The sequence below is a fragment of the Branchiostoma floridae genome, chromosome 4 (genome assembly GCF_000003815.2).
Source record: "Branchiostoma floridae strain S238N-H82 chromosome 4, Bfl_VNyyK, whole genome shotgun sequence".
NCBI lineage: Eukaryota > Metazoa > Chordata > Leptocardii > Amphioxiformes > Branchiostomatidae > Branchiostoma > Branchiostoma floridae.
Genome location: NC_049982.1, coordinates 19,946,233 through 19,964,931, shown reverse-complemented (window position 1 = coordinate 19,964,931; position 18,699 = coordinate 19,946,233). Strand labels below are relative to the sequence as shown.

The 18,699-nt window shown below is 42.8% G+C and overlaps 1 protein-coding gene across 1 annotated transcript in view; it reads left to right on the top strand.

The window, feature by feature from the left end:
* Positions 1 to 18,699, top strand: part of LOC118414923 (dynein beta chain, ciliary-like) — a gene marked incomplete in the record, with an annotated part of 53,882 nt that overhangs the window by 12,096 nt on the left and 23,087 nt on the right. Inside the window, 38 exon segments of the mRNA XM_035819262.1 lie at positions 1,575 to 1,693; positions 1,802 to 1,925; positions 2,237 to 2,404; positions 2,604 to 2,720; positions 3,190 to 3,458; positions 4,543 to 4,611; positions 4,924 to 5,050; positions 5,426 to 5,681; positions 5,938 to 6,029; positions 6,356 to 6,511; positions 6,902 to 7,074; positions 7,280 to 7,439; positions 7,706 to 7,839; positions 8,100 to 8,220; positions 8,606 to 8,775; positions 9,250 to 9,472; positions 9,767 to 9,883; positions 10,097 to 10,183; positions 10,522 to 10,680; positions 11,025 to 11,267; positions 11,636 to 11,881; positions 12,003 to 12,227; positions 12,356 to 12,447; positions 12,574 to 12,700; positions 12,834 to 12,986; positions 13,121 to 13,246; positions 13,423 to 13,530; positions 13,663 to 13,794; positions 14,075 to 14,235; positions 14,565 to 14,721; positions 14,932 to 15,194; positions 15,586 to 15,724; positions 16,233 to 16,404; positions 16,561 to 16,676; positions 17,131 to 17,208; positions 17,386 to 17,518; positions 17,898 to 18,025; positions 18,385 to 18,533. Of these exon segments, the coding sequence (XP_035675155.1) occupies positions 1,575 to 1,693; positions 1,802 to 1,925; positions 2,237 to 2,404; positions 2,604 to 2,720; positions 3,190 to 3,458; positions 4,543 to 4,611; positions 4,924 to 5,050; positions 5,426 to 5,681; positions 5,938 to 6,029; positions 6,356 to 6,511; positions 6,902 to 7,074; positions 7,280 to 7,439; positions 7,706 to 7,839; positions 8,100 to 8,220; positions 8,606 to 8,775; positions 9,250 to 9,472; positions 9,767 to 9,883; positions 10,097 to 10,183; positions 10,522 to 10,680; positions 11,025 to 11,267; positions 11,636 to 11,881; positions 12,003 to 12,227; positions 12,356 to 12,447; positions 12,574 to 12,700; positions 12,834 to 12,986; positions 13,121 to 13,246; positions 13,423 to 13,530; positions 13,663 to 13,794; positions 14,075 to 14,235; positions 14,565 to 14,721; positions 14,932 to 15,194; positions 15,586 to 15,724; positions 16,233 to 16,404; positions 16,561 to 16,676; positions 17,131 to 17,208; positions 17,386 to 17,518; positions 17,898 to 18,025; positions 18,385 to 18,533 (5,789 nt within the window).

The window sequence follows — 18,699 nt, the reverse complement described above, 5'->3', positions numbered from 1 at the left end:
GAACGCAGCAATGCCGCAAGCGTGCCGCACGTCAAGTGAGAGGGGGCCTTAACCAAGAAAGGATCACATGTTCTCGTACACAGAAGAGCACTTCCACAGTGACCATTGCCCAACCGATCTTCTTCATTATATTGCAATCCATACATAGTATGGGATTGCAATATATTGCTTTTCCTTTGTCTCTTCTCCTCCTGTCAAATTCTTCAAATGGATTCAACTTTTTCATTTTTGGGCCAAATGAGCTGAAATTTGGCAAGGTGGTAGGGATAGCAAATCCCCCCAGGCGTTTTTTTCACTTTTTTGATAGAGGCCTTAAAAATTATGATATTTAGGGTTTTTGGTCATTTTTAGACAAAATATATATATTTTGGGCCCCAGTGCCCTGGTATTAAACCCTAATGACCTGCAATTTGGTACAGAGGTGCATTGGACATATGAGCACAGGAACCCATCGACACTTTCTTCATAGACAACTTCAAAAATTATTTATTTGGGGGGTTTTGGCCATTTTTGACTAAAAATGTTTATTTTTGGCTCATATGCCCTTGTATGAAGGCTAAATGACCTGAAATTTGGTATGTAGGTGCATTGGATATATGAGCATTGGGTCCCATCAACACTTTTTTCATAGATCACTTCAAAAGTGAGTTATTTTGGTTTTTTTGGCCATTTTTGACAAAAAATGTATATTTTTGGCTCCTATACCCTTGTATGAAAACCTAATGACCTGTAATGTGATACATAGGTGCATTGGACATATCAGCACAGGATCCCATCAACACTTTTTTCAATGTTCACTTTAAAAATGAGTTATTTTGGGTTTTTCGGCCATTTTTGACAAAAAATGTATACTTTTGGCTCCTATACCCTTGTATGAAAACCTAATGACCTGAAATTCGGCATGAAGGTGTGTCTGGCAAGTGCCCACAGTACTTCATTTTCACTTTGGGTATACATTACTTTAAATTGTTCCATTTTGGGATTTTTTGCCATTTACGGACTAAAAATATTAAGTTTTGGCTCCTGTACCTATGTATGAAAACCAAATGGTCTGAAATTTGGTATGAAGGTGCGTACGGTATGTAGCCACAATGCTCTGTCCACACCTATGGTGTACATCAATCAAAAATTGTCAAATTTGGGATTTTTTGCCATTTTTGATCAAAAATGTATATTTTTGCTTCCTGTGTCATGAAAAAGCCAACTGATCTGGAATCAAGTATTGGCGTAGCTTTATCACTATAAATGGAAAATGGGCCACATAGACCAGTCCATTTTGCATGGATAGGGGTGTTCTGGAAGAGTCCATTATTGTATGAAGATGGATTGCAATATGCTGTATTTGCTCCCAAGCAAATGTCGGCCTTTCTAGTTCCATTGTTGCGTTTTTTGGCACTGGTACCTTGCTTGTTTTCCGGTACATGGATGTGACTTTTGTATGGTTTCGTGTCTGTGTATTTTCTTTCTTCATGCATTATTTCAGTGAGCCATTTGCGTCTCACGGTCTCGTGCACAAACGCAGATTACAAAATGAAAACAAAGTAATGAAACTCTTCGGATCCCTCTGCATTTAGTGTCGCCACTACCTCCCCTCGGAAGATCTGTTCAAAGGGGAGTTGGATGAGTCTCTGGAAAAGATCCAAGCTGCGCTGAAAGTCTTCACCGTCTTCAAGGACAGCTACGAGGATCGGAGGTATGAAACAACTATTGTTATCTCATTGTATGTAAGATGATCCTTATCTCAGTATGATGAATCCAGGAACGCGTCTGAACATTTCATGGAACACCTCCTTATCCGCAGGGCCAACATGCGGACGTACTTTGAGAACGGCCAGAATGGCGAGGCTGTGCGGGAGTGGGAGTTTAACCCCCAACTGGTGTTCGCACGGATGGACAGCTTCATGGCCAGGATACAAACGTTGGAGGTAAGAAAGTGACTCCTGTGTCATTGGTTTCATTACCACAGTGATGCCTCCGTGTAATTATTTTGAAATCAGAAGCTGTGTTGTGAAGTGGCAGCATAAAAATCGAAAGTGGTGTAATGGAATAGGTGAGGAATTGGACGTAAGTTTTGGCTGGAGTCAAGTGGTTTTCAGTTGATACCCACTTAGCACAAGCTTGTCAGACGCGAGTACGAGGAAGTGTATTAAATTAAACCTTTATCATAAGGTCTGAAGGACTATCATTTACACTCGAGAACGAGTATCCGATTTTCACCATCCTCCCATGTCCACAGAACTTGTTCTCCACTGCGCAAGAGTTCATGAAGCTGGAAAAGATCGAGTTCACGGGCATCAAGGGAAACATCCTCAGTCAGCAGGTCGCCGCCATGTTTAACGAGTTCTGCGACATCTTCAAGGTCTTCAGCGACAGGTCGTACGACGCACTGGACCATGAAGACGAGGTGAGGGCCATGTCTGTCTTTTTAAAAATAAAATCAAGTTCATCTTGAGTTTGGTTATCTTTAACAATGAAAGGCCGAAGTCGGACCATAAAGACTGGATTTTGTTTTTCTTTCGTTGCAATGGAACTGCTTAGCAATGGTTCATCGTATTGGCAGTCTGTCATTGTTTTTTATTGATTTTTTTTGTTCATGTTTGCAGGAATTTCAGCGAGATTACAACGACTTCTGTAACCACATCGCGGACCTGGACCATCGCCTCGGCTCCATCCTGTGCCGGGCCTTTGACGACTGCTCCGGGACCGAGGCTTGTTTCAAGGTCAACACAATCAAGCTAAATCTTTTCTTTATCTTTTCGTTGACCTCAGTGTCCCTAAAGACAAAACAAGTGAAGCTGCCTTTTTGCAACGAGTCCAAACTAGTAATGTTACCCGAACGTCATGTATTTTTTCATTAACCGTTTAAACCGAAAAAGTGAGATTGTTATTAGCAGATACTTCATCGTGCTAAGTCATTTCCTGCCTATGCTAACAACGACATGGATGATCTGAGACACGCCTTTAATATAGCCGACCATGTTTGGGAGTTGTACATGTACATGGGCAAAGTCATTTGATGCGACAAGAGGAGTGGGCTTGAGTCAGAACTGGATAGATGTCAGGCTACTGCCGCCCCAGCAGTAGGAAGGTCCTTAAGGTGTGAAATGGGGTTATCAAGTAAAAGAACTGCAATGAATCACAGAATTGGCAGGTTTGTTTGTAACAATGCACGCCACATGCCCTCCACAGCTCCTGGACATTTTCGGCTCGCTGCTGGAACGCCCCGTCATCAAGCACGAGTTCGAGCACAAGTACCCCGTGCTCCTCCGCATCTTCGACCGCGACCTCGACACGGCGAAGGCCATCTATGACCAGCAGATGGCCTACATCGCGGAAACAGACGGCGCTGCAGTGGTCAACAAGAACATGGCCCAAGTGTCCGGTCAGCTGAAGTGGGCCAAGCAGCTGCGCGAGCGGATCGATATCCCAAAGAAAGAGTTCAGGCACATAGATCACCCGTAAGTGTGCTGGTGAACTGGGAGAACACCCGGATCCTGGCAGCTTGACCTTGACCTATCCTTTGACCTAACCGCCACACAGAATTGAACATACTTTTTGATCTAACCTCTTTATCGTACCCGACGGTGTAAAAAAAACCGTTTAGGAAAATATCCATATAAGGAAATCTGTATGCTTACATTTGGCAAACGAAATCTCCATCACATGTACTGAAATCATCAGATTCGTGAAAAACGCAACTCTCAAAACTCAAGGGAAAAACAAGTCTCACCGAATTCAGACCAGACCATTGTTGGTCATCTTCAGGATAACAAACCAAATTGTTAAGATCACCTGACCTAACGTGAGCCTGACGTGAGTAGAGGTAAAAAGGCGGTTAGAAGTCAGAGACTTGTCTGTCTATAAGCTGTTCACAGGATTCAGGTATTTCTGATAACTTCCACCCGAAGTTACGACACACGACCAAGCGGTCACATGTGCCTGAAATCCTTTCTGACATGTATACAATATGTTTATCCCATCTTCCCTCCATGTGACAGGAGAGAAGGGGGATAATACATGTAACGTTATAGATGACCGTAACGTATATTCTTGTACATAAATGGTTTCGAGCGAAGATGCGTTCCACGAAGGTAAGTTGTACCAAATATGGAGATCATGTGCTTTTTGTGTCCAAGCATTGACGGTGATGAAAATCATGATTCAAGTACAAAACATCGGTCTAGAATAATTCTCAAAAACATACAACTTGACTTTGCTTCAACACGTTCTCTGTTAGATATCGTTCCTCGCATCGAAGGTGCACATGGCCAGGACTCTGCTGTTACATAATATTCATCAGCCCGAAACTAAATATTCCGATGACGTAACTTGATTGAGAGATCGATGTGGATGTTGTAAAAAAATCTGAACGACGAATTCTTTGACTTAAGAAGTAGTTGACTTGATAGAGCAAGAAGGTAGACTTTGTGACAACCTGGAGAATCACGACAAGTGCACTCCTGTTGGGACAAATGCACAACGACAGACCACCACATCCACACCATGAAGACTTCATGCTCTGTCATTTGAACATTCCCACAGGTGCATGCACACGGAGGAAGCCAAGATCATCTTCAGGAAGCATGAAGAGATGATGAATCTTCTCTCCAGGTGAGATATTAATCGATAAATTATTGGCGTCCCGACATTCTCCAGACAATGGTTGAAAGTAAGAAGTGAGCAGTATTCAATTATTGTTGTTGGGTGCTGGCCGGCGAGGTTGCCTGCTAGTCTTTAGATGTCGTCTGTACTAGTCAACTATTCATTTTGAAAAATCGCAAAAAGTGATATTCAACTATTCTACATGAATATGACCAGGGGAGCAAACTGGAGCCAGAATTTCAGGCTACTCCTATTGCACGCCTGAGTAGGTCCTGAATGTGTGAATAAGTACGCTGAAACACACATTTGGCTATCCTGTAGGTTTGACGACAAGGTGTATGACAACTGGACCAAGGGAGTGGACGACATCTGCCGCTTCAACCTGGACCAGCCGCTCATCAATCGTGACGAGAGGACCCGGCATATCAGCGTCAACTTTGACCCTAAGGTGCTGTTCAATATTTGTCATCTGTCACGTGTTTACTAATATGTGCTTATCACTACTCCTTCAAGAAGTATATTTCAAGTCGAAACTCTTGTCAAGATTGTAAGCCTCCACAGATCTTCAACCCTTTGTCTTTACCCTTGTTCTTTCTTCTTACTCTTCCTTTAAATTTTAGAAGTAGAGCGAGATCAGTGCCAACATTTCACTGATCAGTTTGTCCTACTATCTGTACTGCTTATGAACATATTGATTCATGCTGAAAGAGGAGTTGAGCACACAAGTTCTATTGTTTCAGTAATTTAGAACTATGTGAAACTTGTATGCTATGAGTGACATGTAACTTTGTATTGAAGCTTTAATATGTGTTGATATTTTCAGTTGATCTCCGTGTTGCGTGAGGTGAAATACATGATCTACGCGGGCCAGACAAACATCCCCGCCAGTGCCGAGGCCATCTACCAGCGGAACAACACCCTGCACCAGTACCTGAACAACCTGGACCTAACGGTGGCGTGGTACAACAAGATCAGGGACACCGTGCTGGAGGTGGAGTTCCCGCTGATCAAGGCACGGCTGGAGGAGATCGACTCGCAGATGGAGCGGGCGGAGACCACCATTACCTGGAACAGCGACGGTAAGTACTGACGCAGTCTAGAAAACTCAAGTTATTGGAACTAGCAAGAATGTCAATCACATGATACAGGCCCTGCAATACTAGATTGTAAATTTCACTCGTGTGTACGTTAAACTAGTTGGAAGAGCTACACAGACAGTCTTATGCTATTAGTGGAACGTTGTAGGCTGTAAATCTCTCTTATCGTTCAAACATTTTGGTAATCAGTATTAGCTAATGTGTCTACAATCTGAGTTGTTTGGGTGACTTCATCCAGGTGTTTGGGAGTACATTCAGGAGACACGTGACATGGTGCACGATCTAGAACAGCGCGTCAGTAAAGCCAAGAACAACGTGGAGCAGATACAGGTAATCGTATTTCAACTGTTTCTTTGCGCCTTTTGCCACTGTAGAAAACAATCACTCCCATTCTGTGCATGTTCTTGAATCGAACATAAAAGCAGGTAAGATTTCGGTGGAAATGTCCTCTTAAGCATTTTAGTACAAGTTCACAACCATTACTGTTATTACTGTTTGTTTCATGATTCAGCGTCAAAAATGCCCCTAGTAATAAGATACCTTTGTATTGAGTCAACATTTGATTTATCGTAGATTCTGACAAAAGTTTGCGAAGTTGTGCCGAACCGTCGTTGTGTAGAAGACTTTTAACCTTTTGAACGTACTGTCTCTTCCAGAACATCATGGCGAAGTGGACGGAGGTGCCGCTGTTCGAGCGGCGCGAGCTGCACCACCAGCCGGACCTGTTGAACCTGGAGGACCGCCAGGAGCGCCTCAACAAGCGCTACGCAGACATCAAGGAGTCGGGAGACAGGATACACCAGCTGCTCAAGGTACAACCTTTCTCTGACTGTTTCAGTAGAATTGCAATTACTTTCATTTCAAAATGCTAACAAGATGTTCTCACTACTAACGGCTTGGGGTATAACGTGTCGTCTTAACAAGCTGAGTTCTAATTACTTCTAAGTACCTTCGCCAGAAGATTATGTTTTCTATCTTGCTGTGATAGAGTGGCGGTGTATGTACATGTATGTACATGTGTTTGTATGTAAACAGCATAACTAAAGAAGCTGTGGATGGATGTTACTGACATTTGGTAGTCGTGTAGGTGTTAGGAAGACGAGAGTCATGTTCGATAATGGGCCTCCTGGCGGCTTCCTACAATACTGTCGAAACTTCCGGGCTTGAATTCTCGTTCAGTATGTTTATGCTGCCGCCTGCAGGAAAACCTGGAACACTTCAAAGCGGAGGAGGAGCTGGACACGTGGCGCGCCTATGTGGACTATGTGGATGACATGGTAGTGGATGGCTTCTTCAACGCCATCCAGTGCTCTCTGCAGTATCTCCTGGATAATACCGAGCCCAGGCCCGCCAACGTACCACTCTTTGAGTCCAGGTGTGTTCACGATTTACCTACGCACATATGCTTGGTACAGATCATATCGCATTTGCTACACTGGTAATTGAAAACAGGTTCACTGAAAATAGAATCTTCATATATCATAAACCAGCCTATGTACGTTGCATGTCGAGTATGATTTGTACTCTAACTAGGTAAGATATGTACATATACGTTCCTAACACGGTTTTCTCGGCATTAGGATGGAACTGTCTGTACCAGACACCATCTTCTTCCCCGCCCTGGATTTCGGCGTGTCTGACGGCTTCTATGACTTGGTGGAAGGGATCGTCAACGACATCTACAAGATCTCCTCTCTGGTGCCGAGACTAGCGACGCACAGTGGGCTCGAACATTATCAAGTACGGCATCTAAAACACGCACACATGAGATAGACACTTTTGTTATCGCATGAATACTTTTTCTTTGTGAGTTATCTGGTTTATATTACCACATGGTAAATGATATTGTTAATAGAGAATGCTGTACTGTCTCCATACAAGCGACCAAGTTAAAACTCTGAAAGTTAACAGCCTGCAACAAAAAGCAGCTTAGTAATCTATGAAATTCGTACTCCATCTAAACGAATGAACTGTTTAAATGCCTTAACAATCCTCCCCAACCACAGGCTGACCTGGAGGACATGATGGACCTGTCCGAGATGCGGTCAGAGCTGATGGAGCGGATCCAGACAGTCATGAACAAGGCTATTGAGTACAGGAACTCCTTCGACCAGTACGCCTATCTCTGGGTGGACGATAGGTAATATTAGTTTTCAGTATGTTAGCAATTCACAGCAGTGCAACCTAAAGAATGGCGTGATCTAGAAACGCTGTTAAAAGGATTGAAATGTGGATAGTGCGTTTCCACTCGCAAATGTCGATAATGAGACAGAAATATACTGTCACAGCCGTGCTTTTTGTAAGGTCCGCAGTCAAAACAGTGACAAATGCATGCTCAATCGCCGACTCATCAAATGTATATCTTGTACTTAATGTTTTTTATTTGTATCTAACACACAGGAAGGAGTTCATGCGGCAGTTCCTGTTGTACAATCACGTCCTCACCGCAGAGGAGATAGAAGCCCATGCAGATGACGGCGTGCCAGAAAATCCGCCAACACTCGAGCAGTTCAAAGAACAGGTGTGTGTTTGTGTCTGTGTGTGTCTGTGTATGTGTGCGTGTGTCTTCTGTGAGTGTCATTGCTCGCGCTCGCGCGCATGTGTCTCAGTGTTTGTGTATATGCGTGCTGTGCTTTGGCGCGCGCGCGTGTGTAGGCCTCTCATTTGCATGGTTGCCATACTTTTTATGATGCTCTAAGCTGATTTTGGTCGACATAAAGTCATAACACTTCGTGATAAAACATTCTTCAACATTTTAGTTAGTCCATGTGCACTACCCTGATTTATTTTGGAGAAAAAATTCAATGGAAATCAAACATGTAGAAGTCGAGTTTTCTGGGATAACAAACTTTTCTCTTTAACGACTTACTTACAATATTTCATATTCGTTATTCCAACACGTTTAGATTGACAGCTATGAGAAGATCTACGAAGTCGTTGAAGGCTTTAGCGACACGGCCATTTTCGAGAGCTGGTTCCGTGTAGACTCGAGACCTTTCAAGCAAGCTCTGCTGAACATCATCAAGAAATGGAGCTACATGTTCAAGCAGTACCTGATCGACCACGTCACAAACAGGTATGATACAGGCTTCACAATGGCAGAAATATACAGAATTCATCATGCGTCATTTCATGGCTATCAAATGGCTAATTATTTATGATTAATGATTCATGGAGAGACAACCACCAAAGGTCGTGTTTGCTTATAAAAGATGATATACCGTCTACAGTGTCCAAATGTTGTGTCGGAAAATATATCTTGTGCAACAGACGAAATTCCGACACAACGTTGACCAGCCATCCAATTGAAACCGAGGTGGATTCTATTGTAACTACATATATTACATTAAAACTGAGATACTGAGCTGGTCAAGGGTAAAAGTTGCCATGCTGTTGTAGACAGTTGACGTATCCACTTAGTATTGATGAATACAAACATTCCCCAGCCAGACTGATCGCTCGGAGTCCCACGTATGTACATTACATGGCAGTGCTAGTTATAGCCTTGGTGCTGAATCCACTCAAAAGTAATGCTGAACCTTTCCTCTAGCCTGACAGACCTGGCAGAGTTCATCCAAGTGACGGACGCTGGGCTGACCAAGGAGGTGACGGAGGGAGACTACGATGAGCTGGTTGAGTGCATGGGTCATCTGATGGCAGTCAGAGACAGGCAGCTGGCCACGGATGAGATGTTCGAACCGCTGAAGGAGACCATAGAACTTCTCAAGACGTACAACCAGGAGATGCCTGACGAGGTTCATCAGCAGCTGGAGGTACTATATACATGTACTATCAAACAGGCTGTTCCGACTTTAGCGAATGTAAACACTGCCTGCCTTTCCATATGTCGTATTGAAGTCACCTGAGTGGCGCCGAATCGCAGCTCGCTCCAGGCCCTTGCGATTTAGCCCCGCCTATTGTAAGCTCCTCGCAATTCAGCCCCTGGCTGCAAGAGTGAGTAGTCGGCCCACCCAATAACATAACAAAATAACAATATGCTGATGTGCATGTACCTACATATTTTGTGAATATGTTTTACCATGAAATGTTCAAAATCATTTTCACAGGAGTTACCGGAGAAATGGAACAACACCAAGAAGAATGCTATCACTAAGAAACAGGAAGTCGCGCCCCTACAAACAAATGAAGTCGCCAACATCAGGCGTAAATGTGGACAATTTGACGTGAGTATAAAATTATGTTGCAATGTGATCAGATGACCTCTGAATGACCAATAAAGGCCGTTGATTATTATGCAGCATTGAAAATTCTTATTGGAAGAAATTCATTATCTACCAACTTGGACGAGTATAACTTTTAGTGCGAATGTGTTTTTGATTTTCTCTTATGATTACTTTGTTCAATATTAATCTTTTGATTTACATTTCCATGCATAGGTCAAGCAGCACGAGTTCAGAGAAAGGTTCAGAAGAGAGGCACCCTTCCGTTTCGACTCAGACGATCCATACCGACGACTCGACACCGTAAGTATACAGGAAAGAACTCGCCAAATAGAGAGCTTCATATACAAGGCACTTTAACACGTCTTAATGGGAAAGATAGTGATAAAAGAGAATAAAGCACTAAACTTAAACAAAACAGCAGTTATGTGTAATGGTGTCTGACATTTCATTATTGTTACTGCTTGATATATGTTCGTCTGTATCTGCAGTTCATGGCAATCGACTTGAATTTCGAAAAATTTGCAAATTCTTTCGAGACTGTTGAGACTTCTACAATAAGACGACGGTTAAAAACTATTGTTTCTACCGTGCTATGGGCATAATTGGTCAACTCACATACATGCCGTTAACCCTTACAGGAGCACCTACTGCTTAGTGCCATGGAGACTGAGATGCAGAAGCTCCTGGAATCGGCAGGGTTATTCGAGGTCAACGTCCCAGACTATCGCCAGCTCAAAGCCTGCAGGAAGGAAGTGCGCCTGCTCAAGATCTTATGGGACATGATCTTCCTAGTCCAGGTACTGTTTCTGTCATATGGTTTTACAATGGCCTAGGGATGTTGATATCATCAAGTAATGCGGTCTTGATGTTATAGATTAAGATTTGAACAATGTAAAACAATTTGCATTAAAATTTCATACAATTGCACGCGCACATGTATACCATGATCTTTGATGATCTATTTCTAAATTGATGCAAAAACTAGGATCTCTAGAAGTAAGCCACATAGATATCTAAAATACTCCAATGTAGAATTCCAGTGTATGGCTTGATCTGTTGATTGTTATCATCTATCAGATATTCCTGCCAATATTTTCTGATGTTTCTCATTGTACATTCCCTCTATCTTTATTACATCCAGACGAGTATCGACGACTGGAAGACGACCAAATGGCAAGAAATCAACGTGGAAGTCATGGAGATGGAATGTAAGCGGTTTGCTAAGGACATCCGGGTTCTGGACAAGGAAGTTCGTGCCTGGGACGCCTTCTCCGGATTGGACAGTACGGTCAAGAACATCCTGACGTCACTCCGTGCTGTGACTGAGCTGCAGAACCCTGCAATCAGAGAGAGACACTGGCAGCAGCTCATGACTGTCGCAAAGGTAGGAAAAGATCATTAAACATACAACATGTAGTGACACATTTATTTTCCGTGTACGTTGCGTTTTTGTTACATTTCATTATAAAGCAACTAAATAGAATTATGTAAACTTTAATTAAGATTTACAATATGATTTCGAAACAGTAACACAACCATGGCAATAACTCAAGTATAATCAGAATATATAAAAGACGAGGAAAGTAAGACATCACGCACTATTAGGAAAAAAACATAATAAATCCAAAGAAAAGGCCGAAGAAGAACGAGAAGATAATCCCCAACAGCTTCATGTGCGTGAAGATTAGAATCGATCGAGGTTAGTGTGTATGTGTACAACTACATTCGTAACCTGTCCTCCCTTTTCTGTAGGTGACATTCGTGATGGATGAGGACACAACCCTGGCCGACCTGCTGAACCTGCAGCTGCACAAGGTGGAGGACGAGGTGAGGAACATCGTGGACAAGGCCGTGAAGGAGATGAGTATGGAGAAGATCCTGAAGGAGCTGGACGTCACCTGGGCCACCATGGAGTTCGGACAGGACAGTCACGTCAGGACGGGCATCACTCTCATCAAGGCTGACGAGGAGCTCATAGAAACTCTAGAGGACAACCAGGTTATTTAATTTTATCATCAATAGTCATTTTTATGCACAGATAGAACAGATGCATTGAAGAACAGAATCAACAAAAACTGCTGTGAAGTCATAAGAAACAATGTCATTTTCGCACATTCAGGTTCAACTACAAAACATGATGATGTCCAAGTACATCGACCACTTCCTGGAGGAAGTTTCTCGTTGGCAGAAGAAGCTGACCACAGCCGACTCCGTGATTAACATCTGGCTGGAGGTGCAGCGCACCTGGTCTCACCTGGAGAGCATCTTCATCGGTTCAGAGGACATCCGGAGTCAGCTGCCCGAGGATTCCAAAAGATTCGATGGCATCGATTCCGATTTCAAGGTAAGTTTATTTGCAGGGCCATATAGCAATATTTGTAGTTTTCAGTTAGAAAAGTACTCATTGAAATATATCACATGTAACTTACTGTCAAAACAGCACAAAGATGAACAATGTCTGTTGCCTTCCAGGAACTGATGAAGGAGGCAGAGAAGACACTGAACGTGGTAATTGCCACGAACAAAGATGGTCTGTACGAGAAGCTGGAGGAGATACAATCAAGGTACACTAAATAAATCAGGATTTGTAAACTTTTGACCATCTTTGAAGCCGAATCTAATTAATTCGGAAGCTTTAGTTAATGGAATGCTCTATTTATTCATTTGTACCTTATTCCTTATACTAACAGGTTGGCTCTGTGTGAAAAGGCCTTGGCCGACTATCTGGACACAAAGCGTCTTGCATTCCCGAGATTCTATTTCGTGTCTTCCACGGATCTCCTGGACATCCTGTCAAAGGGAACACAGCCGACTCAGGTGAGATATATTTCTATTATAAACTCACGTTAGAATAACATTATATATGAGATATATGCAAGTTTTAGTAAGGGAAAATGTATTCGCAACATCTAGGCGACGCCTAATACATTCATACCACGGTATCCAACAGGTCGCACGCCACTTACCGAAACTGTTCGACAACATGGCGCGGCTGAAGTTCCAGGAAGATGAAGACGGCAACCCGACCAAAACAGCGCTGGGGATGTACAGCAAGGAGGGCGAGTACGTCGACTTCCCGGAGCCGTGTGAATGTGTGGGCCAGGTGGGTTTATCATGGATATCCCCTTTGGCGATTCTGTTTTTCTGACAGTTTACAAACTATCAGCATTGATACAATTTTCGATACCAGCAAACGACAAGAGTTGTAACATTATACATGTTTCTTATATGTTTCAGGTGGAGGCGTGGCTAAACCGGCTCCTGGACACCATGCGTGCTTCTGTCAGACATGAGATGATGGATGCTGTAGTGACGTATGAAGAGAAGCCACGTGAGCAGTGGGTTTTCGACTACCCAGCACAGGTACACGGATTTTACTTCATTTCCAAATTTAAAGCCGTTTGAAATTAGAACTGACGCATGACAGCTTAGACAGCTAGCAAAACCATCACCAAAGACAATAAATTTCTTGGTTTTCTATAAACGGTTTAGATGTGTACTGTGTATTGATCCTCATATTCTATAATGGTTTGTTTCAGGTTGCTCTGACGATGTCTCAGGTGTGGTGGACCACGGAGGTTACCATTGCTTTCGGTCGGCTCGAGGAAGGGTACGAAAATGCCATGAAGGATTACAACAAAAAGCAGGTGAGTTTTATTCAGCAGCAGATGTGCAATAAGTATAGTCTTTGAGCATCATGTACTTTGGAAGTGTTGGGGACTTCGGTGCGTCTCACAAAGAACACATGATATTTTATCCATGTTTTATCCTTTTTGCAGATTCAACAGCTGAACACGATGATCCTGATGTTGCTGGGAGACCTCAGCTCGGGTGACCGACAGAAACTGGTCACCATCTGTACCATCGATGTGCACAACAGGGACGTAGTGGGGAAGATGATCACAAACAAGGTTGGTTTCGAGTTCGTGTGGAAAGGAAATGTCATTCAAAAACAACAGTTACCAAGCCTCGGATAACTGTTCGCCAATGTATAAGAGAGTGGAATCTTTCATAATATGATGTAAATGTTACAAATAGGGGTTGTCGTCTGCCATCTATAACCGATACTTAACTTTTATGGAAGAATCAAACCCTGAGTCATTGTCGTACGCCAGATCCTGTAGCATAAAATTGCCACATGTGAAATATAAGTGCGTCTAAAGTAACCATATCTTTCAACAAATATTACAGACTGAGAATGCCCAGGCGTTCCTGTGGCTAAGCCAGCTGCGGCACCGGTGGGATGAACAACAGAAAGACTGTTTCGCCAACATCTGTGACGCCCAGTTCAAGTATGCCTACGAGTACCTGGGGAACACGGCTCGACTTGTCATCACACCATTGACGGACAGGTACATGCTACCTTCAGTGTTTTGTGGGCATCTTCTACTCGGGGACATTTATGTTGCCCCTAATAAAGCATTACTTGTTGCATAATTAACTCATCGAACTTAATAGTTACGTGTTCATCGTTATGGAGATGCACCCGAATTTTACAGTACTGACAATTTATGAGCTTCCAATTGCATAGGTGAATGATTTTTTGTTACGTTTGGTCGTTCAGCTTGATTTTACGATAGTAAGTTAAAGGTTTGTAGCTTGCGAAAAAAACTAAAAAAAGTGATCAAATGGCATTGTTGTAGGAGCATATGTTCTGACTCTAAGTATTCATATTGTCCAGGTGCTACATCACCTTGACGCAGTCTCTTCACCTGACCATGAGCGGAGCCCCAGCCGGACCCGCCGGTACAGGGAAAACAGAGACCACTAAGGACCTGGGGCGCGCACTCGGTATCATGGTGTACGTCTTCAACTGCTCGGAACAGATGGACTACAAGGTACACATAAATCAATGTGTTAATAAAATAAGATTTTTAATAAAAAACAGTTATATATCTATATTGTAAAATGTAGAAAAAATGTGTGAAAATAAGAGGGATCTAAATTTTATCAACGATCGTCAATAGCTTGCAACAGAGGGCAGTCCTTAGCTGAAGTGGTGAATATTGTAAAGCAATAACTATGGAATGTTTCTGTGGTTATTTCAGTCTATTGGGAACATCTACAAAGGGCTTGCGCAGACTGGAGCATGGGGCTGCTTTGACGAGTTCAACCGTATCTCCGTGGAAGTTCTATCGGTCGTGGCTGTCCAGGTTAAGTCCATTCAGGACGCCATTCGCAACAAGAAGTCCCGGTTCATGTTTGAAGGAGAGGACATCGTGATGACGCCGACTGTGGGCCTGTTCATCACCATGAACCCGGGCTACGCTGGCAGGACAGAACTGCCGGAGAACCTGAAGTCATTATTCAGGTACGGCAAGTGGGATTATGAAGCCCCATGTCCAGACTTATTTACATGTTTTAGTGTGCAAAAGGTATGCTGCAAAGTCGCCACATCCCACACATCAATCCATTTCAAAAATAGTAGAGACCTTAGGGTATGAGTTAGGTCCTGGAACCTTTAATAAGCTGAGTTACGAAAGCTGATGAGAGGCAAGATTGAGTGGCAAAGAAAGATTAATGATTCCAGTGTTTACATCGCATCGTCCTCGTCACACGACGATGGAGTGGGAATTGTGAAGGATTATTGCATACTACAATAACTTTCATAAAAAAAGTACAGGTAAATAAAAAATAAGGTAAGCTTTGCTTCGCCCTTCACACGGTAAGCGTCTCTCAATATTCGCTCTATGTTTTTCCAGACCGTGTGCCATGGTTGTACCTGACTTCGGCATGATCTGTGAGAACATGCTGCTGGCTGCGGGCTTCACGGAGGCCAAACTGCTGGCCAGGAAGTTCATCACGCTGTACACGCTGTGTCGGGAGCTGCTGTCTAAGCAGGTAATGTATCCACTCGTACTCAAAGGACACAAGGCTGTAAATACGTAGCTGATTACAGTATAATTTTCTGTTGTTCAACAAATGAAAACAGCAGTGTTAGAAAATAGTATAAAGATCATTACACAATGATTTTACATTCACGTAATTCAATAACTTGTCTCTATAAGTTGTTTTGTCTTGTCTCCATAAGCTGTTTTATTTCACGTTCATACTGATACTGATCAATGAAAGAATTCAATAATTATAAAATAATGTTGGAAACCAAATAATCTAGACATTTATGAGACAAAAAACTTAGAGATATATGACATAAGTCTTTTAAGACTTTTGTCATATATCTTTCAGTACTTTAATCTGAATCTCGGAAAGGAATCGGCATTTTGATAGATTAGGTACCAAACGTTTCTCTCCTATGCAGAAGTGGTGGCCGTGTCCAGGCTTTCATAACATTTTATTGACAGTTTCAATCTAGAGTTTGAGTATTTACCCTCGACATCTGTTTTTGTAGGACCACTACGACTGGGGGTTGAGGGCGATCAAGTCTGTCCTGGTGGTGGCAGGAGCGCTCCGAAGATCAGACCGCCAGAGGCCGGAAGACCAGGTGCTGATGCGGGCCCTCCGCGACTTCAACATTCCCAAGATCGTCACAGATGACTTACCGATCTTCATGGGACTGATAGGTAAGGAAAATATTCATTCCCTACTAGATCTACTGGTATATCAGAACAAAATACACTTATGTATTTGAAGAAATATACCTATCACCAAAGAAAGAAGATAATGCGTAACAAATTATCATTTGAATACGAACTGTAATTACTTGGCTTGTTTTTAAGGTGATCTCTTCCCTGCCCTTGATGTGCCGCGTAAGCGCGACATGGACCTGGAGGCTGCCGTACGGAAAACTACTCTGGAACTCAAACTGCAACCTGAGGAGAGCTTCATCATGAAGGTCAGGAACGGTGCAAAATAAATTGTACATGCCATATTAGATAATGAATATTCCTACAAATTACATTATTAAGGATATCTTCCCAAAGTACTAAATACAAAATACTATCATTCTGTAGAGAAAGTTGGTGATTGTGCACGTGTTACAAAAAGAGTACATATCTACAAAGCACGTCACCGGAACGTACTGCGCCTGCGCGTAAAGTATAGACATGCTAAACCTTGCTAAACCCCCGGTTTACTAAAGGGCCGCATTTAAGAAAGTACGTGCGTATATAAGGGTAAAATCCCGTGTACGTTTTACATGAAACCATGTCTCTAACATATACTGTGCAACAAGCGGGATTTCAATGCAACGTTGACCAAACCAAGCCCCAAAACACCAGGGTTCGCGCAGGCGCAGTACGTTCCGGTGACGTGCTTATCTACAACATTCCTTATATCTTTCCCTAAAGGTGGTACAACTGGAGGAGCTCCTTGATGTTCGTCACTCCGTTTTCGTCATTGGCAATGCAGGAACCGGAAAATCCAAGGTAAGATAAAAGTTGCTTATGATTCAAGCTGCATATGAGCAATGGTTATAACTCCTTTTACTAATGGATTGTTCTGTTCAAATAATGCGACGAAATTGTGATCCTTTCACGAACTGTTTTAATAAATTTTAACGTTAAAGTTTATCCGATGGTTTTGTATTGGTTCTTCTGTTACAGGTGATGAAGACACTGCACAGGACCTACGCCAACCTGAAGCGCAAGCCTGTGTGGAATGACCTGAACCCCAAAGCCGTCACCACTGATGAGCTGTTCGGTTACATCAACCCTGCCACGCGCGAGTGGAAAGACGGTAACAAACACACCACGTCTCCATTCTCCGTAATATCTATAGTAGATGACATGTAGATGTTGATTCGAAATGTTAAACGTTTACTTAAAAACTGACTTAATGACTGACTGACTCTATCAATGAAAGAAATACATTTTGTACGCCAAGATAAGGTCATGGTGATGAAGTAGGCTAAGACGAGCTCGTCGAATTTTCCGTATTCAGAAAAACGCTGTATTCTTAGAAAATGATCCGATGACCCTTGATGCATTATCCTTATTCATTGACAAACCAGTGGACAGTAAATGAGAGGTTTTGGCATAATATCAGATACATCAGAAATCGTAACCTACCTCCGTTTCCGTGACTTGGTATGTGATTGTTGATGTTTTGTGGACAGGTCTGTTCTCCACCATCATGCGAGACCAGGCTAACATCACTCATGACGGGAACAAATGGATCGTGCTGGACGGGGACATTGACCCCATGTGGATAGAGTCCCTCAATACTGTCATGGACGACAATAAGGTACATATGGGTTCAGTTATCATCATTATTGCGTCTCGGATGTAAAGGTAACATACGTTACCCTTCTGTGGTACTAGCACATGTAGGTGTACATATAACATATTGTAGGCACATTTCAAAACTATGTCAGAACTATGTGGATACCTGATGGCTAAATCGTGTTTGAATTAAATCAAAACATTGATCACACTCAGACTTGTCATAAGTAGTCCGTATAGAAGGTGGATGAACGAATATGTCAGTAACTTTAATACTAGCTACAGACAACGAAGGTCGTTAAATCGTAACTTTATATGCATAACTCTAAAAATAAGAGTATAATTTTGAAAATCTGACGATGTACTTACCGCGTTATGTAGGTGTTGACGTTGGCCAGTAACGAGCGCGTCCCGCTGAACCCGTCCATGCGGCTGCTGTTTGAGATCAGTCACCTCCGGACGGCAACCCCCGCCACCGTCTCACGGGCCGGCATTCTGTACGTCAACCCGCAGGACCTGGGCTGGCATCCGTGAGTACACCTCATCTTATAGGCTAGTATCACAACTGTAACAGTTGACGAAACACGGAAGGAGGGAATGCCTTGTAAATAACAACACTTTCTATCTTCACACGTGCATAGATTTGACTTAACTCACGTGTATTTATTGAGGACGAAAATAATCAGAATGCTTAAA